We start from the raw sequence: 24711 nt of genomic DNA, 5'->3' as shown, positions 1-24711 counted from the left end.
TAAATTCGTAGGTTTTCTAATTTTTTGCCTAGTACAAAACTTTTGCGATTTCGAAAAAACCTGACGCGACGGAAAAGTAAAAGTTGTTTTAAGAATCCGCGCTAAGTAATGAAATAATTGCACTAGCCAGAAACATTTGCCATACGTCAGGATTCTACAATTCTGATGATTAATCCTTATGCACCTTTAGCACTAAATCCGTAAATCACCTTAGTTTTTTTTTTTTTTTTTTTTTTTTTTCAAGAATATTTCACAAAATGCACATTTAAAGTAAAAAAAAAGCGTCCTCAAAATGCAAATAATACGTCTAATATATTATTTGCTTCTTAATTTATATGGTATGTTGTTGTATTTAAACAAGTGAAGGACAGAAAAAAAGGGGGGAAGAGAGCTCATTTGCAAAGTCAACCCAGAGCTCATTTACTTCTTTTCTTGCCAAAAAAAAAAAAAAGCTGACCTTTTTTATAACCTCCCTTTAACATTGTTCTTCATAGATATTACTCTACTTTTTGCTCTTTTGAATTTGAACGAGAGCTTTGAGGGGCTTCTAACTGAAAGATCAGTTTTTGTCAGCTCCAAATACAAACTTAGCTTCCGAAAATATTTATAAGTAAACTTAACGCATTAAAAGATAATTTGATAACAAATTTTTAAAAAATAAATTTGTTTACAGGCGATGTGTATTTAGAATCGCTTCCACTTTCTGATTCTCATTTCAGTTGTCTCCGTCATTTCTCCTACGTAAAAGAGAAATAATTCTTAAATCTTCTTCTTTCTCCGTTAGGTGTCTTATTGTAGCTAAGTTCCTAAATCGCAGCTTAAGTAGTGACACCTCCGCCATCTTGGGAATAAACGCCGCTTTCTTCCTATGTTTGCTATGATGAACTAGCCTGTTTTGCTTCTTGATCATGATGTTTCTTGATTGTGAATTAACGTGGAGTTAATAAGAAACCACAATCAAGAGGCAAAACACGCTATTTCACAATAACTGACATAGGAAGAAGCATCGTTTAGCCCCAAGATGGCGGACGTGCCGCTATTTAAACTACGTAATTGTAGCTATCAATCAAGAGACTGGCTTTGACTCGAAAAATAACTCTTTCAGATTGGTTATTTTTAAGTTCTGCTTTTCATCTCAATAAGTTTGCTATTTGCTCAAAGAAAGCACACTGTGTTTATGTCGTCCCAGGGAGCAGAATTTTGTTCAATAGTCTTCGATGCAGATTAAAAACCCCATAATAGTCTGCAAGATAAACCGATATTATATTAATCAAAAAATGCATAAAATAAGATACTAAACTCAAAAGTTACAAGTGCATACTACTTGCGAATTAAATCCCAGAACTAAGGAAATGGAGCACAAATCTTCGTTCGCTGAAACTGTAAGATTTTTTTTCTTTCAAAAAAAAAATTTTTTTTTTCGTCTTAACAAAGAAATAGTCTGCTGCCTTTCTCAAAAATCGTAGACGTACGTCGCAGCGTCGCGCTGATTTTTGCAATCAGAATGTCGTCATTTTTATATCATCATTAATTGACATGTCGTCGTGTTTATTAATGACGATCTGAGACACATATTTGCAGAAACGCTTGGTGAATATCAGAAATAAATTCACTTTAGTTTATTTTTTTAAAAGAAACATCAAAAATTACAGTTCATACTTATAAGAGGCTACAAGCAATCATTCACACATACCGTATTACTCTGCATAATCCGGCATGCCGCAAAATTCGGGGGGGCACCAGATTTTCAATAACACTTGCGTGGTCTTTTTCGGCATGCCGGAAAAATCGAGGTTAGGAAAAAAAATCAATACTATAAAAAATACATGATCATCTTAAAAACGAACATAAGTTCCATGCATATTTTAGTAGTATTAATAAACAGTCTAATTTTGTAAAAATATTTATTAACAATGCCATTTGTTATTTTAACAAGAAAAATATTTAACGAACGATTTTATGAAGTTAAATTAAAACTAAGTAAGCAAATATTTAAGCAGTAAACCGCCCTTTAACCAGTGCTAAAGAATTTGCCATAGCTATTCAATAAATAAAAATTAAACTTGCCTCTTTAAAAGGAACCTAAAATAATTTATTTAAAAAAAATATGAATAAATCGCAGTAACGATGATTGCTTCTGAATTTATTACTTTATTGGCATGTAAATAAATCCATTAATTATGGCCTACCATAAATAACAAGCACAGATTACATGCAATACACATTTCTTTTGAAAGGTTACTTTCGGGATTTATTTTTTTTTTTTCCTTGCAGTGATTTGCTTTCTGATTGGAACTGAATGGGGAAATTTACTTTTGATTTGTTGCAAAATAAACCTCAGATTATCCGGCATGCCGGAAAATTCGAATTTTTCGGCATGCCGGTCAACCTCGCTTTTTTCCGGCAAGCCGGATAATGCGGTGTAATACGGTAATTTGATTCTGATGGAAGCTTAGATCCAATAAAGTAAGTAAGGATGAAAAGACATCCGACAAGGCTTTTTTCAGATGTCTTTTCATCCATAAGCTCATTACTTTTTGCATTGATAAATGCGTTCCTTGTAACGCCGAAACACGTGTCTGCAGTAATCTTTTCGACGTTCTCATTTCTTACTTTACTTTTCAGCACAAAGGTATTTATTTATCTTAGATCCAATGCTATCTCCCATGCGACATCTCAAACATTTTTATTTTTAGAGCCTGATGAGGCAAAATGATTTAAGATCTATTTGAGTGGTTAAAAACTTTGCACTCCCTAAATAATTTTTTTTTGCTAAAATAAATTTTGTTAAATGGTTCAATATTACGTATAAATATTTAGAGTTCATGGAGTATTCCTCCATACATTACGATACTCCGAAAACACTCCACGGTTTGTCTGTCAATTTTTCTGATTTTTTTTTTTTTTTTTTTTCAAAAGGAAAGTATGGTTTCCATTTTCATTCTCGACTGTGTTATTGAAGCTTTCTTCGCCTGACCTTCATTTTGTAAAAAATGTTCTTGTTTTATAATTATCTTGTTATATAAAAAATGTTCTTGTGAACATTAATCGCTCTCCAACAACCTATCCAAATTACACTTCTACAAGTAATTAATCTTTGTTTACCTTCAAAATAATATAGGAGAATGTGGGGCAAAGTGAAATAGCGGGGCAAAATGAAATGGTGAAATATTTTTCCTTGCTTTTACCACCACCTATCTATAATATTTTAACTATGCCGTAACACGTATAGTCTATTCCAGTCTATAAAAAATTACCTCTGAAAATCAAAGAATATGATAATACAAGCAATTTTCAAAACTTGATACTCATTTTGCAGTATTTTGTTGTAAGTAAAAAATTATTTTTGGTATTATTAAATGATAAAGTTCTTGTTATTAACATTTGAAATATCAATTGAGACCTACTAATATTCAGTGCATGATTTATTTGTTTAATATTAAGCTTATTTGTATTTTAAATGTTTTGTACAGTAAGTCAAGTACATGCGGCGCAAAATGGATGGGGCGAAGTGAAACAGTTCATTTCACTTACTTATTCAGTCTTTTATCAAATCACTCATACATTCATTTATTAATTAATTCATTTTCATTCTTTCATTTATTAATCCCCTTATTTTTTCATTCATTCACTATTTTCTTCACTCATTTATTTTTGCTCATGCATTAACTTAATTATTTATTTATGTATTCGTTTATTGCTTCATTTCCTTTTCATTTATCCAATCATTCTTTTATTTACTCATTTATTTGAACAAATATATCTTTAATAATCGAATATAAAGTATTTCATTTTGAAAAAAAAATTCTTCACTTTGCCTCATAAAAAAAGTGAAATTTTTCCATCTTTTTTTTAAGGTAAAAACTCACTGCCAAAAAAAAAAAAAAAATGTTTCAATGCAAGTTTCTTTGTAGAGAAGACATTATTCTTTCTTTATGTACCGCAATTCTCAAAACAAATATCCTATTTTTTCATTTTGAAAAAAGTTAGTCATCTTAACTATTTCACTTTGCCCCACATTCCCCTGCTTAGTTTTTCTGAATTTCACGCGTTCACATTAAGTATCGACTTGTTAGCTTCGTGAAAGTTATTTTCTGTTAACTTATAACAGTCTTGAATTTTTACTTTAGAAGTACCTCACGCAATATTCGGAGTAAGGATGGTAACGAAGGTTTCAAGTATAAAACGCAATCGTTCCGTTAAAAACATCTTGAACTAGAAATTAATGAATTTAATTCTCTTTTTCTTTTCTTCTTAAAATAATTCTGCATTGATGTAGAAGTTCGTGTTTTATTTATTTTAATTTCCCATAAATCATCAATAACATATCAGTAGCATCATTTCTCATCTTATCAGCATCATCTTATCATCAACTTGTTCTTTATCTTATCATCATCAGAAGTATCATTTTCTTCGAAACGATTTTACTAAGTCACAAACAGAAATCCTCTTTTCTTCCCCTCCATCGTAAACTCGAAGAAATGTGGTTACAGTACTCATTATGAGATTTTTTCCACGCTTTAATTAATTACTGGTGATTTCTGTGCATGCGTAGTTCATGAAGGTTACGCAAACGAGCAATAAGTTGAATATTTTTTTAACCGCGATATACTGAATGCTGCATTTATTTTAAATTATATGCTGTTTTTTTTTTTTTTTAATTTGTATTATAATCTCTAGTTAAAAAAATCAGTTGATTGTGATGGAGAAGTTTATTTATTTTAAGTATATTTATTTGCATTAGTATTACATTTTTTGCGTGAACTTATTTTCCGTATTTTCCGTAACAGTTTTTGTTTACTTATGAGAGAACAGTCTTTCTTTTCAAAAAAAAAGGAAGGATCTAAGGATCTTTTTTTCTTTTGGTTTTTCTTTTCTTTCTTTCGTTTTTTTCCCTGCATTCTTTATATTTATTTATTTATTTATTTTTCTGTTTTAAGAAAAGTTTAAAAGTTTTTCTCGATTCTCTAGAGTTTTCGTATGAGAATATTAATAAGAAAATATATCGGGTCTGGTGGGGTAAAGTGGTCATAAAATCGTAGATTTTCAACTTAGGTGGATAATAAATGCAACAAATTCTTTAAACACTTCAACTTGTTTTGTTGTTATTGTACATTGCATTATTAAAAAACACGGTACATTGAATTTTAGGAAGAAAATATTGATTTTAGTAGTTTTATAGAACTTTCTTTTCCCTATGTTTTTATGACCACTTTACCCCATGGGGTGGGGGAAAGTGGTCATAGCATGGGGCAAAGTGGTCATAGTTAAAAATAGATGCAAAACCATCATAAAGAACCCTAATACTTGTATATTTCAGTCGTTTTTATAGTTACAAGTATATTCACGAGTACATGCGTGTATACACGAATATATACGTGTCGTGTTATACACGAGTAAACACGTTTCTATATGAGTAGATACATGTATACATCAGATACATGCATGCACATGCCTACTGAAGTATATACGTGTATATACGAGTATATAAGCATATATATGTGATTACCTACAGGAGTGTATAGGTGTCTACATGAGTACATACGTGTCACATGTATATACATGTCACGTATAAGTACGTGTCACGTGTATATACGAGTATATACACGTATAAACGAACATCGTATGCGTGTATGCACTTGTATCTCGAGAAAATACGTGCATACTTCAGTATATATGTGTATAGTAGACGTATATACGCATATATAAGTGTACATAAATATATATACGGGTATACACGAGTTAATTCGTGGATACATCCAGTGCGTCTTTGTACATGTCTACTCACGTATATATAATATGGAAGCACGAGTATATACGCATGTATACATGTAAACACGATTATATACCTGTATAGACGTATATACGTACATTTACGTGTATACACCCGACCAGAAAATGTATGTATACAAGAGAATAAACGCTTATATACATGTCGGACTACAGAGTAAATCTAAGCTCTTGGGCAAAAATCAAAGGGGTGTGAGAGGGGAGGATAAGAAGCAAAGAATCATAAGAAAGTTATAATCACTGACGCGCTACATGCACACAAAGCCAGAAACTGATGGATGCAAAGCAGGGCACAAATTTGTTGCACAAAGATGATTTTACTTAACATTTTAGTTTTTAAGAAATATTTAGAGCAGTTGTTGAAAGTTACAGTCTGTTGTAGCTCTAATACACGCATCGCAACAAAGGCGCAACGGCTGATGAAAGTTCTTCAAAAGTCTCGTTATTGCAACAGAGAGGGATCTGTGAATGCGACGCATGTATTACAGCTGAAGGCCGCGAATTTCATCAATCGTTTTAAAACTTTCTTAAGTTCTAAAATGTTTTGTCTAATTATATTTGTGTAATATGTATGTATGTATGTATGTATATATATATATATATATATATATAAAATTAAGCAAACAGAATTTCAAATATTAAAAAAATTATATATAATTGATGATGATAAAAAGGAAAATTGCAAGCAGCTATTAAATAGGAAAAGATAAAGTATGAATCCAGAGCTCATCAGCCGTGGAGGATTCATTAATTATGGTCAAAAGACCAAAAATTTAACTATGAACTAAAAGAGAATGTTTAAGCTCCAGTACATGCAATATAGAGTAACATTGGGCAAAAGCACCACTTGCTAAAATTAGCCCGTAATTATCGGAACTTGTTTTCCTAATTAGTCGAGGCGAAACCCCCTGCTTTTAGTTTTAGGTTTGAGCTCTAGTTTATTGTTTTTAGTTTAGCAAGTGGTGCTTTTGCCCAATGTTACTCTATATTGCATGTACTGGAGCTTAAACATTCTCTTTTAGTTCATTGTTAAATTTTTGGTCTTTTGACCATAATTAATGAATCCTCCACGGCTGATGAGCTCTGGATTCATACTTTATCTTTTCCTATTTAATAGCTGTTTGCAATTTTCCTTTTTATCATCATTAATTATATATAATTTGTTTAATATTTGAAATTCTGTTTGCTTAATTTTATATTTACTTGGCTTTTTAATTTTGCTGCGTTGCGCATCTATGGGCTTTTGGTGTGGTCTTTTCAATATTTTTCACTTTTATTATATATATATATATATATATATATATATATATATATATATATATAAATTTGTGATTTGTTTTGTATCCATCAATTTCTCACTTTGCGTGAATGTAGCGCGTCAGCATTGTGTTTGTCACCATATGTTCGTTTTCTTGCTTCTTATACGCTCCTCTAACACCTTTTAATAATTTGCTGAAGAATGTAAACTCACCCTGTGTACTTTTATATCATATGCTTGTATGTAAGTGTCTACTCCAGTACGTATGCGTATATACGTGTCTACTTGAGTATATAAGTGTTCTTATACATACGAGTATAAGCGAGCATATACGTGTATAGTAGAATGTATAGCTGTATGTATGAAAAATACTTTCAGATACCCATATACGTATTTATTGGCGCATTTATGTGAATACGTCTATGTACATGTCTACACGAATATATATGCATATATATACGCATATACTCGTATATTTAACCCCGTTTACCGTAAAAACAATACATATTAAGTAAAATCAATATTTAATTTGTATCTGCCTTATACCTAAAGATTAAGTGACATTAGAAGAACAATATTCGTTAAGCCTAATATTATGACCACTTTACCCCATCTTACTTAAATTGTTCTAAATAATTATCTAAAATAGATTCAGCTAACTGCTAATAAGTAAGAGTTCTTGAGACATGTAGGAAGCTTCCTGTACAGTCAATATGTTCCTAATTTTAAGAAACAAAATTTCCCAAGGATGATAAAATAGGTGTTTAGATTTTAAAATTTTTCATATTCACGCAAAATATTTTTTTTACCGAGTAAAATTTTGCCAGTTGTAAAATTTTGTATTCAAAATGTAGTTTCTAACTACCTTACTCTAAAATAAAATTTTCACATTCATTCGAACATTTATTTCCAAGCTATAGCCATTTATTTGACGTATGACCACTTTACCCCATTGAACACTTTCCCCCACCAGACCCTAACAAGTTATTTAATGTGCTATGTTTGGTTTTTACTAATTCATTGTTGGATAAAAAGTGCTTGATTAATCATTTACTATTGTTTTCCTCTCATGTACTGCTTTTCCAAAAATACAACGAATGTGCATTTGAGGAGAACTGAATTTCGAGATTTTACGTGTATCTGCGCCTTGTTTTTGGACGTTTTTGAATCCGATCATCCCAACTATTTTTCCAACATCTGCGCCGATGTGAATTTAACACAATAATAGGAAAATAAATCTGCTAGTGTCATAATGTAAAGAAAAAATGTAGCGTCGTAAATACACGCAAAGAAATGAGGGTTGTTTTCCTTGCAAGTACTTAAACACTGAAACGACGCGTCATTGGGGAAATATTAAGATTGTTAAGATCATAATAAATGCATTAATATCAAGGAAAATAAAATCTCATCAAGAAAACTCTCTGATCCAGAAAGAAGCAAAAATTTAATAAGTGAAAAATGGTTACCTTTAAATCTTACAACCTTTTATTTTTGATTTTTTTTTTTTTTTTTGTATCAGAAGTTAAAGTAGAACTTTAAGACTTACGGTTTCCCTAAAGCTTATCACTTAACTACATCCACGTTTGAGCTAGGTTAGTTTGAACTAGATGGGCTTTATAGCTTTTGCGGCGCACAAGTTCATTCACAAGATAATTATTTTTGTAAAATGAAACATATACCCCGGAATGTTCTGAAACTTTTGCTGTAGCAAAACAACTATATTGCTAGTTCATACGTCAAATTTGGAGGCAACTCATTAACCAGAAATTAATAAATTATTTTTAAATGAAATTTTGTATTCTCGTAAAAGTTTATGTACAAAAACAAACTATTTACATTTCACAATTCACAAAAGTCTTTTAGCTGTCTGTGGTATTTAAATTACCCCTGACAAAATGGAATATGTAATTTTCATTTGATACCACGAGGTTATGGAAGGTTGAGGAAGCGAATCGGCCTCAGGCTTTCCTAAATCGTTGATTTGCGCTCTTGCACTGAATAATACTGCCTTCTAATAGTTATGAAGTCACGTGAGAGGATTCCTAGACGCTCTCTATTGGATTGAGATCTGATCTGAGTGCTAGCGAGTTCATCACACACACATCCCCATATACCCCTGACAAAATGGAATATGTATAATTTTCAATTGATACCGCGAGGTTATGGAAGGTTTAGGAAGCGAATCGGCCTCCAGGCTTTCTTAAATCGTTGATTTGCGCTCTTGCACTGAATAATATTGCCTTCTAATAGTTGTGAAGTCACGTGAGAGGATTCCTAGACGCTCTCTATTGGATTGAGATCTGATCTGAGTGCTAGCGAGTTCATCACACACACATCCCCACATACCCCTGACAAAATGGAATATGTAATTTTCAATTGATACCGCGAGTTTATGGAAGGTTAAGAAGCGAATCGGCCTCAGACTTTCTTAAATCGTTGATTTGCGCTCTTGCACTGAATAATACTGCCTTCTAATAGTTATGAAGTCACGTGAGAGGATTTCTAGATGCTCTCTATTGGATTGAGATCTTACCTGAGTGCTATCGAGTTCATCACACACATATTCGATAACGAAAGCCTGTCTTTTGTACAATGAGAAGTTTGTGTATATGTGTTGTCTTGCTGAAAGATCCAATTGAGAGCATCTATAAGTTCACCAAGCGACAGCAAATGCCCACCCACAGATAATTGTTGAAAATCTTTTTGAATTTTAGTGTAATTTAGGATGCAAAGAAATGTGGTCTTTTTAAATTCAAAGACCCAAGACATCATCAGCAATCGTTCCCTGCAGTATATACTCGTTGAATCTTTCCTCAAGTCACGCTAATAGAATGATAACCGACCTTGGCCATACTAATTCTACGTATTTTCATGAGAGAAAGTAATACTCTTAAGTCACGGTCTTATATGGGCTATTTTTCCTATTACAATCTTGTTTGTTTGTGGTGCTGTGTCAGAAAAGGCTCACGAACAAATTTTTGTTATTTTGATGAATTCTGATTCGGTTGTTCGTCTACTTATGCTGTTATGTGTTAGTTTTGATCCAAATTGAACTTTTTTCCGATTACAAGACAAATTGTCAGTTCGAGCCTTTTGACGCCTATTGAATGTTGACCCATCTTGGCCATACGAATTCTATATATTTTCATCAGAGTAATACTCATTCTTTAGTCACGGTGTTATGTGGGCTATTTTCCCAGAACAATCTTGTTTGTTTGTGGCATTGTTTCAGAAAAGGCTAATGTATAAATTTTTATTTATTTATTTATTTATTGTTGATAAATTCTGATTCAAGTTTTTCGTCTGCTTATGCTGTCACGTGCTAGTTTTAACCCGAATTGGAGTTTCATCCGATTATGAGAAAAGTTGACAGTTCGATCCGATCTTTTAATTTCTTTATTCTTACAAAATATGCCTATTCATGGCTTTTTTGAGAAGAACGCACGTTTAAAGTGCTCTGCACAAAGTAAAACACCATATACTACCATATATGGGCCGATTTAAAACAAGAAAATTTGAGAAGTGGATTTAATTTCAGCTTTCAGCTTCTACATTGTTTCACCTTCTTCAGGCAAGAACTACAAAGGTTTTGGAATTTTGATTATTCGTTGAGCAAGATCTACACTTTATAGTCTTAGATAAAAAATCTCTCCCTTTCGCCGCTTATGATGTTTCAAAAGATATCTGTATAAAATCTGATTTGTCCAGAATCTTTTGCGGCATAAAAAAATGTATTAATCAATTTCTGGTTTTCATTAGGATTATTTTTTCAAAACTTTCGATGTGTATTCATGATCATACTATCCAGCTACAGTAGAATTTTAAAAGTATTCCGTTGAATAGGTTTCTTTTTGTTCAAACATTTGCATTGTGCTTAAACGTTTACGCTCCATTGTACACTGGTTATACAGGGTGATAAGAAATAACTTGGACACACATGATACAGTATATAATTTTACTATGAAAATATTACGACCAAACTTGAAAATAAATATGAATACATTATTTCGTCTAATATATTTACAAATTCATGAAAAAGACTACCATTAGCTTTATACACAGCGTTAAACGTGTCAGAAAATATTCGGCTATGGGCCGCTACTCAATTATTGATATTTTATCTCATTTCTTGCATAAGGATTTCTTTACGGATGCCAAAGTCGTATGGGCTTTAGCACATTTCCTTGCCTCTAAGATGGATTAAACAGAATAATCCATTGGGTTCAAATCTGGGGAATATGGTGGCCATTCTAGAGCTCCAATGAAGTCCGAAAAATGTGTGTTGCACCAATCTTCAGTGCTTTTAGCTCTGTGTGCAAGTACGGAATCCTGTTGGCAGGTCCATATTTGTTGTTACCAAAGAATTTTTGGGACTAAGATAAAACAACATCTTACAAAATGATTTTACGATATGTTTCTTGGTTAATCTTTATCCCTTGATCCACAAAAACAAGTGCCGTTTTCCAACTAGCACATATTTTACCCAAAAACATTAGATTAGGATAGTTGACGCCGTTTAAAATTCTGAGAATGTCTTGGAGACAAGAGTGTGTACTAAACCACATAAAGTTTGGCATTTTTAAAGAAATCCTTATACAAGGAACGGGATGAAACATCAGTAAGTAAGTTGCGGCAAATAGTCGAAAATTTTGTGATGCGTTCAAAGCTTTGTATTAAGTCTAAAGGCAGCCACGTTGAAAATTTTTAAATATATTAGAATAATTAATGCATTCATATTTATTTTGAAGTTTGGTCGTTATATTCTCATTAGCATTAAAATTTTAATGTATCATGTGAGTCCAAGTTATTTCTTGTCACCCTGTATCTTAAAGGACCCTTTTTCTGCTCTTTTTTTATTTTCATTAACTTTCACAAAGTAGTTATTTTTCTGAGAAAGACATAAATAACTAATAAATAATTATTATTATTGTTTAATCAAAATTAACAATCTTTGTTTTTAGTAATCGTTAGTTATGTATTTTTTCAGTTTTCTCCTTTTTGTTTATTAAATCAATAAAATTCTTTGAAAACGGCAGAAAAATTTATTTAGGAAAATATATGCAACTGTAAGAGGCAACAAAATGGCGCAACTGTAATCTTAAGCACTAAATCATTTCCATGCATGAAATAATTCGCCCGTAAGGTGAATGCACCAATAATGGTCACTTAAGAACATTTAGTCAGTTGTATTAAAATGTTTAAAGAGTTCGGTCGGAAGATTACTTATTCATCATTGCTAAAGCATAAAATCATTAAATGTATCGGGTAGACCGGGACACGTTTACGAGGATTTTTTTCAACGAATTTTCTAGTTTTTGTTTTAACAGAGGAAATTTTAAACATTGTGGTTGTATGAAGCAATTAATGGAGTCGAAATTCGTATATTCAGTCGATGCGCAGCTTGTGTTTTTAACCTTAAAAAAAATGTTTTTTTGAGTTCAAGTCGTTTGCGTAAACATGCCCGAACGCGTGGCAAGTTTACGCATAGAAAAAACCCTAGCAAGGATTAAGTTTTTGAAATATTTAACCACAAATTTAAATGTTTTATTTATCTTAAAACACTTTAATCATAAGAAAATTACACACAATTAATTAAAGAACATTTTATAGGCATGAAGACAACGCTATATGATTGTAAACTATAAGATACGAATATGTTACTTAATTAGAAATGAAAGGTGATTTTCAAAACTAAATAGCATAAAAATATTAAATGTTTGAAACAGTAGAGAGCGAAAAAAGCGTCCGGGCTCCATTTTGAAGTAAGACAGAGTTATAAGACACAGTAAGAACGTGCGTAAATGTGCCCCGCTGAAAATGCTTTAACGTGCCCCGTCGACAAGTTTAGATTTATTTTTAACGTGCAACAAAATTTCATAACTTTTCTGTCCATACAAATGCTCTTCTCAAAAAAGGATAAAATTCTGATGATTTATATATATATATATATATATATATATATATATATTTGTTCTTAACTGCGTATTATCTATTCACAACAAGCTTCAAAACGTTCAACACAAAATTTACTCAGCTTGGTAGAAAACAGATTTTTCTATGCGCATGCTAATCCGAAGCTCGACTGTTGCTCAAAAACTTGTGAGAATATTTGCTAGAAAATAGCATCAATCGGGTATGACAGTTGGATCCCCAGTTCTAACTCTTTTCGGAAAAAGGGCACTGCGTAAACGTGCCCCGGTCTACCCTACATTAATTTAAAAATAAATAAAGCTTTTACCTTATCTTTGCTTCTGTAACGGGCATGCTAAATTTCATACGTACCAGTTATGAATCCCTCTAGATTGGACCACTAAAAATGTATTCTTACTCCAAAAAAAAAAGCAATTTTTTTAAATGTATTGAAAAAATCAAAAAGTGTCATCATCCAAAAAAAAAAATAGTTAATCACTTTTTTAGGCGATTAACTAGGTTTTATTAGTAATAACGCACAAGTGTATCAGTAATGGACCGCAAGTCCATCAAAAATGGGTCATTTTTGATTGGCTACTGGCTTTGATCATCAAATAACAAATTAAAACGAGCTGATGTGTGCCTCACATGACTTCCTTTTACTCCATTTTAATGTCATTTTCCCATTATTGGCAATTTTAATGTGATTCAATAGTTTAATCTCTAAATATTAAAAACGATGGCCAAATTAAAACCAGATAAAAAAAATCGCCAAATTTTCCGCCAAGTTGGCGACAAAACTTGGCGACCAAAAGACTGGCGATATATCGCCAAGTGTCCGCCAAATTGTAACACCACTTAAGTTTGCATTGATATTAACAATGATTTCCCCCCAAAAAGGTGCAAAAGACCCCCTTAGGAACATCCGAAAGCAACCAAAAGGGGAGGTGCACAACTAGACCCCACTACGAGTCTATGTACCAAATTTCAACTTTCTAGGACATACCATTTTTGAGTTATGCGAGATACATACGCACATACGCACATACGCACATACACACATACGCACATACATACAGACGTCACGAGAAAAGTCGTTGTAATTACCTCGGTGATGGTCAAAATGGATATTTCGCGTGTCTATACATTCTTAGGCACTTTTCCGCATGTGGTCGAATCGAAAAAAAAACTCAACATTCATTTGGGGGTGAGCAAAATGGAAATTAAGGGCGATTTTTGAGTGAAAATTTTTTCGCGAATACAATACTTCCTTTTTTGTAAAAGGAAGTAATAAAGATATGTTGAATGAACTAATTAAAGCATAAATTAAAAAGTTAAACATCAAATTAAAAATTGTCGTTTAACGTAGCAAAAATTGAGCAATACATGTCCCCTAAAATAAGCTACTATTTATATATTAATAAATAAGTATAAATATTTATTTATTAATATTAATAAATAAATATTTATATTAATAAATAAATAAATATTAAATATTAATAAAATTAAATATAAATATTTATGTTTTATAAACGTCAGTTACAGACTATTAAATATGTAATGAATTATAAAAAGACATTCTAAGAAAAAAAATTATACATTTTTAACAAAATACTCTTTAGAAGAGTAAGACTTACTTCTTAAGAGCTATTTTCACTCTACTTAATAAAAACTATTTTCTTCACATCAAACAATGATGTAACTCTGCGTATTTCAAGGAAAGGGATTCAACCAATCAGGTATTAATTTATTTGTTTCCATTAGGGTCAAATAAGCTTGTTTTCATTATTCAAAACATCCCATTATAGGTACATGGCACATTATTTGTACATTTACCCAGAGCCGTAGAAATGCCACGTCAGCCAAGTCGAAAACAATGGGGCCCGGCCCTTGAAAGGACCCGGCTCGGAACTGGAGTAGTATAAATTTTAACTATTTCACGTGGGGAGGGGGGCCCAAATGACCAATCTAACAAGGGGCCCGCCTTGGCTCTCGGCAGAACTGCATTTACCATAGGTCCAGAAACAATTCTGAGATGGAATATCAGAATCCTTTTAAAAAATAAAATGTTTTCAGTCTATGCAGCTACTTAAGTATGCTAATATTTTAATGTTTGAAATAGGTCTCAGACTTCTAGCTTGAAGGTCCGCTTAGGCGAACATGACATTAGGCAAACTACAGAAGCCTATGCTCATGAAGAATTGGCTGTAAGGCGTAAAGTTGTGAATCCTGGCTATAACCCTGCCAACTACCAACACGATATTGCACTGCTTCAGTTGCAAAGACCGATTAGATTTCGAAGGCATGTCATTCCAGTCTGCTTACCTTTCTTTGGAGAAGAATTTGCTGGGCAAAAGGCAACTGTAACTGGATGGGGTAGAACACGATACGGTGAGTGAAGAAAAAATTCTTTTTCTCTGTTTCTATATTCATTTCATTCCTCCATAAATCCAAACATTTTCAGTGTATTTCCCTTTTTACTTCTTTTTACATAGTAAAGGAAGTATTGTATTCGCGAAAAAAGTTTCACTCAAAAATGGACTTTAATTTCCATTTTGCTCGCCCCCGAATGCATATTGATTTTTGTTTCAACCAGATCACATGTGGAATGCCTAAGAACGTATAGACACCCGAAATGTTCATTTTGACAATCCAGAGTTAATTACAACGAGTTTTCTCCTGACGTCCGTATATACATAGTAAATGCATTGCAGTAAATCGACAAAACGTTTGACTGTGTTACATTTTATCTTAAATTTGTCATTGAAACAAATATTAAAAGACGTGGTGTCACCTTATTTCTTTTTTTTTTTTTTTTTTTGCACTATAGCAACGGAAAACAATTTCTGGCCTTGCATTGCTATATTTTCAAGAGTTATGCAAGCTCATTTCATCTCTTCACCGAAACACCCTGTATCAAGGGCGCCCATATAAAGGGGCAGGGGGGGCTCGAAATCCCCCCCTTAGAAATTAGAACTTCCTTGTTTTTAGTATTTTTTCTTTGCAAAAATGTAAAAATATTTCTCCTCCAGTCATTAATGAATTAGTAATTAAAAATGTCCAATTTTAATGACTCTAATCGGTCTTGAAATTGGTTTTCATGGGGAAAATATCATGCTAAACCATGGTTAAAATATCTGAGCCCCTCCACTTACAATTTTGCATATGGGCGCCCATGCCCTGTTCTCAAGAACAAAAACGAGGTTTGAGTCGATCTATGTACAGAAAGATTTGTTATTTTTTGGGGAACTTAAAACGATCTCATCTTTACGACATTAATTAACAGAGTTATTAACTGTTAAAACCAGACGTTGGTTTTATGAGCTAGTTATTTAGCAGCACCTGTAGGTTAAATATGTTATCTTTTGATTTTGATACTTTACTCATTTATTTGTTAATTTTAATTAATTTTCATGATTTTTTTTTCTACTTCCCTTAATTAGTTGACACTTACAGTTCAAAACAAATGGCACTATTTTTTGCATACTAAAAGCCAAGTTTAAACATGGAAAAGGGTTATTTATAGAGCGGCTGCGATGACAAGACATCTGACATAGAGAGAGTTCATTTTCTGTTGGGTAGAAAGTTAAGGAACTCTTGCCACTGGCATAAAGCCAATAACAGTCTCCTAACGTTTTTGGAGAAGAATACCGGCGTTTTCACCGTTATGTTAACAAATGAGGTCCTAAACTAACAGACCCCATCGTCCATCGGAGTTGAAGCTATCAGAGTCAAATTGCAGACTTCTCAAGCTCTATGTTCCCAAACTTCTGCACATCAACCATTCTAGTTTACCCTGTAATGGAGTTGTTTCCTTTAGTCAAAATTACTACTCTTAGTCACTGAAATTGATAGAATAAGCAAAAAAGAAAAAAAAACATGAAGCGAGAAAAAACTTTCATTTTCCCAACGCTTAATTTTTAATTATTTTTTTTTAAATGTCCGATTCGAAAACAAGGCGTGGTCTTTATGACGTCACAAATGATGAACTTTGCCGCATCTGCCTGCCCCATTTTCACGTTATGATAATCAAGAAGCGAATGAAATATTGCGCTCTACGCTTGCTTCAACCATATCGTTGCCACTACATGTGAGTAAAGATGCGAATTAAATATAATTATTTATGAAAATGGCAACAGTGAATGGCATTTCATCATTTGTGATAACATCGGGCAGAAACGTAAACAATGAATGCGCACCGATTAAAGTACTTTTTAAAAAATATTAAACTTAGTCAAATTATTTAAAAAATAGTGAGATCCTATGTTTTTAAGCATGCTCTTTCAGAAAAAAAAACTTTTGAAATTTTGGAAACGACCCCATTACATTTATATAACTTTTTCAACGTGAGGTTTTTATTTTCATTTACAGGAGTCCGTGATTCTCCCGGAATATTACAAAAAGTGGAACTGGAAGTGATTGACCATACTGAGTGCCAAGATTGGTATAAAAGCATTGGGAGAAAGGAAACAATATTCTCTACCATGGTCTGTGCTGGTTACAAAGAAGGAGGAAAGGATTCATGCCAGGTAAATAAAACTTTCATTAAAAAAATGTTTTTGTCAAATACAGTAAAATTAACACAATTTTCTTTAGTGTTACATGACTCTCTGAAATAATACTAAATGTATACACTTAGCTGAAAGATATTCCAACATCAAAATTTAAAAAAAAGTGATCTAATGAGCAAGAATAGGTTTTTCATAGCTTCTTAGTATATCTATAAACTGTTTTCATTTTCACTTTATTGACATTTCATTACTTTGCTTTAGAAATTTCAACATTTAAATACCATTTCTTACAGTACTTTATTAAAACATATCTCAATGCACTTAAAGTTATCATACATTGAGTATAAAATGGAATACGAGTTTTTGTTTTTTTTTAAGTGGAAAACAATACTCTAAACCTTAAAGTAACAAAACAATTACATTTCATCCGTCATCCTTTTCTGTCGTTTTATTTTGCAAAATAGTACGAAGAGAAATCGGGAAAGAAAATGTAATTATAAGTTGTTTTCAAATTGTTAGAAATAGAAACGGAAAATTTTAGGAATTACTAAAAAAAATAGAATGTTTGCTAAGAAATGCACTGAATTTAGCACACACTTACATGGAAGTATCGACGGTATAAATGCCTTTTAAATTTGCAGTATGAATATGTTTATAAAGCACATTCATGAATGACGTAAAAACAAATATTTGTGTGATTTATAGCTACGTTAAGCTGAGCAAAGTGCTTAGAGAATTCTATTGAATATTGCATTATGCTCATATTATGCATTAAGGTGCATAAAAAAACTTATTTTTTTAATTCAAAATTTCAAAAAGTTGCCCCTATGAGCCAGTGTCCAACACAATTTTTTTATTCAAATATATATATATATATATATATATATATATATATATATATATATATATATATATATATATATATATATATATATATATATATATATATATATATATATATTATATATATATAAAAAACATTTGAAGTTGACTGATGTAAACATTAAAGTCGAACAGTATTGTCAAAAAAAAAAGCTTTTTGCTCTTATGCAATATTTAGGTCTCCCGCATAGTACTCAAATACATGGATTTTTTTTTAAATTTAAAGTTAAATTTTTATGAACAAATTAATTACATTTGGAGGAATAAAAAAAATGCTATTCTCACTGGTTCTTAAGTAAAATGATCGCCTGAAGTAAATATGACTACAATTTTCCCAGATCACCCTCCATTTTTTAGCAATGGTGGCCCTAATTTTTTAAGTTTTCGACAATTTCACTGCCGTTATTTTGATTAGGGCGGGGGGCGGAGCATTAAATTAACCGTAAACATTGCTCTGAAGAGCTAAAGAGATGGAAACGTTTTGAAAAATAAACACTTTTAGGCAGCTGTGGAACTCATGGCGATATCTCCCCCCCCCCCCCCCCCCCAATAATTGAAAAGTCATCAAAACGATATCTGGTTTATTTTTCACATTGCTCTTCACTTACTTTTCGGTGTAAAACGAGAGCATCAGCTCCAATTCCTTGAGCTCCGAACCCGAATTATTTTCACCAAAAAAAAAAAAAGAAATCATGGAAGCGTCAACCGTTACTTACGAATCGCATTGCAGATCTTCAGTAAAGAAGCTTACATTCATACATGTAACTAAAAATTGGAAATGAATTTGTTTTTGATATTGAACTAATGTATATTTATATTTTTGGTTCATACTAAACATATAATGCATGTGTGGATTGTAAATGTGGTCCTGCTCTGCACTACCATGAGCGGCAAAATTGTGTCCTAATATTAGAATTTTTAATAAAAATATAGCAGCTAACCAGAGTAAAGTTGTGACGTATACCACTTTACACTCGGGGGACCGTTTACATCTTTCAGGGGAAATATAATATATAACAAGGGTGTAAAATTATATAAGCGCATCGAGTATGTCTTGTGTAAATAAGGAATTTTTGTAGTGTGTCTTTTTGTATTATAGCATAACATTTGCATTTATTTTTTAAAAAAATAACAGTGATAAATATTTTTTTTCTTTATTTTGGCAACATGTGCGATACGATCCGATCATCTTCTGCACGGTCCCTACCATCGAGAAGGGATAAAATGAAGGGAGTGAAGACTTTCATTCGTAAAGCAAAGACACTAAGCCACGTGATAGATTTTACAGCGAAACATTGGAAGAAAGCAGGTTTCTCTCACCATTTTCATGCAAAACGCGTCAACCATTCGTCGTTGTCAAATCACGTGACTTGAGCTCTTTGTCTAAGCTTTTACTAAGCCAATGATTGAACTAGCTCCCTCTATTTACTTTTTTTTTTTTTTTTTTTTTTTTTGCATTTAAGCTTTTAATATCTTTTGTTGGCAGCTCATTTTGACCATTTTTGCAATTCGAAGTATTTTTCTAGAACTAACGGTTATGAAAACAGAACTCTTGCTGGTTAAATAAGCTTTCAAGAGGTTGAGTGTGTGTGTGTGTGATTGATGTAGTATACTTTTGAAAATATCTGCATTTGATAATGTTATTAGCTTTTCATGAAAGCTACCAAAATAACATTGAAATCTTACGCGTAACTTAAAAAATATTTTAAGTACTTCAAACTTAAAAGCTGCTCAAATGGATTTTCAATATAAAGTATCATGAAGAAATATTTAAAGTAATGAGTTTTCTCTCATACTTTGCATTTTCTTTATTTTTGTTTTAAACATAAGTTAACTTTCAGCTTTGTCTTTCTATTTTGATTTCAATACTTCAGGTTAAATACATTTTAATCGAGCATAAAAAAACAGTTTCAAAAAGATGTTATTGTTTAATGTCAGTAAAATATGGCAGAAGGCTTCAAAAACTGAATTATAGCATGTGCCTAAGATTCATATAATAATTTTAGTTTTAATTATTTTCTTCCAAATTTAGTTTTTTAATGATTGTACAGAAATGGTAAGTGTTCAGATCTGACAAGCTAAAATATTTCATTAAAATATTTCCTAGACTATTGCAATGGAGGTTTTTCCAGGTGAGTAATTTTAACATTTTGCAACCACTTGCCTTTGGTTTAGAATCATAAATCCAAAAAAAAATTCTGAAGGTAAGTAACACGGGTCAGGCATATAGTCTGGAACTGAGAAGTCAAAGCATTTCATTTTATCCACGTTTTGTGATGAATAATCTTTATTTTGTGTATATTGTCCAATAAAAAGTTTTTACTAAGACGATTACTTATACCATTTACGAAACAAAACCTTTTATATATTTTAAATAATCTTTTCATTTTTGTTCATAAATATACAGAATGATGCTAAGCAGATGAAGCAGCTGTTTGTAGCCGAGGATTTGGTATCATCTGAGTATGAACATCCAATCTGAGGATCAAATTTGTGCTTCCTATCATTAAGTAAAACAGTAAAGTATTAGTAACAGTGAAGTCCGGTAAAGTATTGGATATGTCTAGTGAATATCGTTATGTATCTGAAATTCACATCAGAAACTTCAGTGAGCATTATTAAGATTACTCTTTCCGTCCCAAATTAGTCGCTACACTTAGGTCAAAAATTTTGTACAAAGTTAGTCTCTACAGTTGAAAATTTTTCTATTTAATCAGGTGTGCCCATTCCCCCCAAGAGCAAATGTGCACCCTCCCCTCCCCGAATACCAAGAAGACCACCCCAAATCGGAACCCCTCCTCCCATCCCCCCAAATAGAGAAATACGGTAAGCAACCCGTCGAACGTGATCGACCGGTCGATCTCCGACCTGTTGAAGGTCGATCGCGAAGACATTCTGGACCATATTTTTGTCAGAGAAAAAAGTATTATTTTCTGGAGAAAAAATAGACTCAACTTCTAAATCAAAAGCTATTTGAATATTTTTCAAGACTTTAAAAAAGCTAAAAATGCTACAAATATGTTTATTTTCAACAAAAAAAATCGCCTTTTGTTCTTGAAAAAGGTCCACAGAAGTTACAATGAATTTAAAGATAAAAACTTGACACTAATGTTTTACAAGTTCTTGATGTATAAAAACATTGTTTTGTACGGGGATTTTACCAGTGGCACAGCGATAAAATAAGTCCCCTCCCCCCTCTTCCAAAGTCGAACTTAGTGTTAGTCTAATTCAGAAAGTTGACGGCAGCTAGTTTAGGTTGCCTTCGCTGCCTTAAAACACCCCCTCCCCCCTAAAAATTTCAATGGCGCAGTCTGCGCTATGACCTCCCCCCCCCCCAGGTGTTCCCCCTGATTAAATAATTAAATTGATAATTTTTTTTAACCATTTTACAGGGATTTCAAGGTTCTATGACAATCAATAACACGTACTTACCTATCATCCCCTCCTTTCCTTCTTAAATCAGTACCAAACTATTTTCAACAATCTTGAGTCCGCACTTTCCATTTTCTATTAATCCGTCCACCATTAATAATCACATAAATCTATCTTCTAGATAATAAATCGCAAATTTAGTGGAAACAAACTGATCTTTCTGGTATACTGGTGGTACAGTCCTTATAAAAGGGGGCATGGCTTAAGAGAATGTGAACTTGGTATCCGTGAAAATTATTTGGTATTGATTTTAGAAGAAAAGGAGGGAATGTTTGGTAAGCAACTGTTGTTAATTGATAGCATAAAACCTTGAAATGTCTAAAAATGATCAAAAAACATCAGAAAAGCATTAGTATCAACAATCAGTACAAAACTATTTAAACGTAGCAATTAATTTAGGTCGGATTAAGTAAGTCTTTAAGGATAAGGGTGATTACGTGGTCGCTTATCAGCAAGAAATGGGGACGCTTAGCTTCCAAAATGAAACTTTTAAGGAAGTGAAGAAAAATGAGCAGTACATGACCACTTGCATAAACGCACTACTCACCTTTTTAAAGTAGTACATGTGGAAATTAAATGCGTACACAGACACAGAAAGCATTGAAGCTTCAATTTTAACCTTTAAATGATTGAAAAAGAGGGATGAGCAAAAAAAAAAACTAAGTTTTACAAAGTTGACTCTCCAGATCCTTAGCGTGTTAAAATCAATGTATTTTAATGAGTGTATCTTCTTCCCTTCAGGGTGATTCTGGTGGTCCCCTTACAGCTGTGAAGAACGGAAGGACCGTTTTAGTAGGACTCGTCTCGTGGGGCGTAGGATGTGCTAGACCCAAGCTGCCAGGAGTCTACACAAAAATTTCTGAGTATGTTACTTGGATAGATCAAGTCACTAACAGAAACTAACTCACGTACGAAAGTTTCTGATAAGTCAGATCCAAACTCGACATATTGTATAAAGAGCATTTGTTCATTTGTGTTATGACCTGATTTCTAAGTTCAAATGAAGCAGCTATGTGTTCAAACTCAAACACGAGAACATAGATTTTGTCTTTCATTTTCTTAATTTTAATTGTGAGCTTTCATCCTGTGAAGCTCTAATTCCTCTTTGTATCTCTTTTCTTACATTAGACTACAATTTATAACATTCTTTCAACCCATTCATGTTGTTTCTTGCAACCTTCTGTAATAATATTTCAGAGTTAAATCATGGCTTCATTTCCTTTCATAAAATACAAGCATAATCGTAACCAGTTAAACTCTAGTCTAATTGCTTGGTGGATACGCTGGTCGTTTTAACATCAAATGTAATGAGAATAAAATGTTTATCTGTGTCCAGTTAATGAATATAGTAAAAATACCATTAGAAAAGTTAACACGCGTTTTCATCTCAACTTTATATAACAGTTTATGCGTTACGGCGTTATACGAATGATTACCATATTCATCAAATGTCATGGTTGAGAATATTTACCCTACAGCAGCATTTGCAAAAAAAAAAAACTTATAATCTTTGTCTTTTCTGTCATCATCTTTGTGAAAAGATATGCAGTGAGATTTTACGGTTCAGGAGAAGATTTAGTTTTTCTACTGATAAAAGATACATCGTAAAGTATTTTCCTCATCGTATTAAAAAAAAGTTTATACATACTGTTACACTGGTTAAATTGACAACACAAATTCTTAGGCATAATACTTAGTTTTTTTTAAAAAAATAGCTCATAAAATGAAGATTTTTTTAAATAGATTTTATGAGAAACGTTAAATGTTCAGGAGTTAAGTGAGGCTTTTTTTATAGCATTTTTTTAGACATGATAATTCTTGTTTCATTTGAATAATAGAACTTTTTTTCTAAAATGGATTTAGTGTCACGCTAAAAGCCCTCTGATTAAAGTTTACGAATGGAAAAAGGTATTCTTGCAGTATGCTTCAAATAGAGCGATGTGAGTACGTGATAAAATCATGTATCATCTTTAATTCTAAATCATATGTTTAAAAAAAAAATGTTTTATTTTCTTACGTGCCCCCGTTTTTAAAATACAGTGAGCAGTCAGTTCTGAAAAAAAAATCATGCATGTTTATGTCCAAATAAGAATGAAAAGCAATTTAAAGAATATGTATTTCATGCTTAACAAAAGGTTTAATTTATTGTTTATTTATTATTTTCTTACAGCTGCACAAATGTATGATGAAAGTGCAAAACAAACAATTGTTCCTTTTTGCAAGATGATTTAGTTCAATTAGCTATTGATTTACGTCTTCTGTCCATTTGAATGGGTTTATTTCCTTTAGTTAACTGAATATTGTAACGAAAGAAAGATTGTATTAAAAGTTCAAAAGAAAACAAATTATTTTTTTCCTACTAACATGATTAAGACTGACACCTGAAAAGTTAACTTTTTATCTTCATTCTTCAAACCTAGAACAAAAACTAGATTCAGTTGCAAAATTACCTTATTTTAAGTTAAAAAATAATTAATGGCAAAACTGAGTTTATCAGAATTCAACAGATTTTTGTAGGCTTTTGAAAGGCTAGTTTAATATTAATAATGACTCAAACCCATGTTTTTGGTTTTGTTTTAGAAATATGTTTCAAAGTTTAGGTTTTTAAAGAAAATTGCTTCAAACTTCATCATTACTTCTTATACGTAGGAGATACCAAGAAATTAGGTAATACTAATACCTGCATCGAGTTTAAAGAATCATTGTACAGCAAATTTCTAAGATGAAAACAGATTGTAACTACAATTCCACTCTACAAATTTTCTTCCGATAATAACATCCCCCCCCCCCCCAAAAAAAAATAATCTTAAGGAATACTTTAGAGTCCGCATGACCATGCTATCTAGATTAAATATGATGACACATTCCATCTTCTTGAAAGCATTTGTTTTTCTACGATTTTTTTGTGCAGAATGGGTTATTAATATT

At 32.1% G+C, this 24711-nt stretch overlaps 1 protein-coding gene across 1 annotated transcript in view; it reads left to right on the top strand.

Moving 5' to 3' along the window:
• LOC129231028 (serine proteinase stubble-like) overlaps nucleotides 1–22686 on the top strand; it is a 66558-nt gene extending 43872 nt beyond the window's left edge. The window contains exons 6-8 of the mRNA XM_054865275.1: nucleotides 15081–15349; nucleotides 17330–17487; nucleotides 22525–22686. Coding sequence (XP_054721250.1) covers nucleotides 15081–15349; nucleotides 17330–17487; nucleotides 22525–22686 — 589 coding nt within the window. The remainder of the gene's footprint in view (nucleotides 1–15080; nucleotides 15350–17329; nucleotides 17488–22524) is intronic.
• Nucleotides 22687–24711: the final 2025 nt, after the last annotated feature.

Source organism: Uloborus diversus, chromosome 10 (assembly GCF_026930045.1).
Source record: "Uloborus diversus isolate 005 chromosome 10, Udiv.v.3.1, whole genome shotgun sequence".
NCBI lineage: Eukaryota > Metazoa > Arthropoda > Arachnida > Araneae > Uloboridae > Uloborus > Uloborus diversus.
This window is presented reverse-complemented; position numbering and strand designations above follow the sequence as displayed.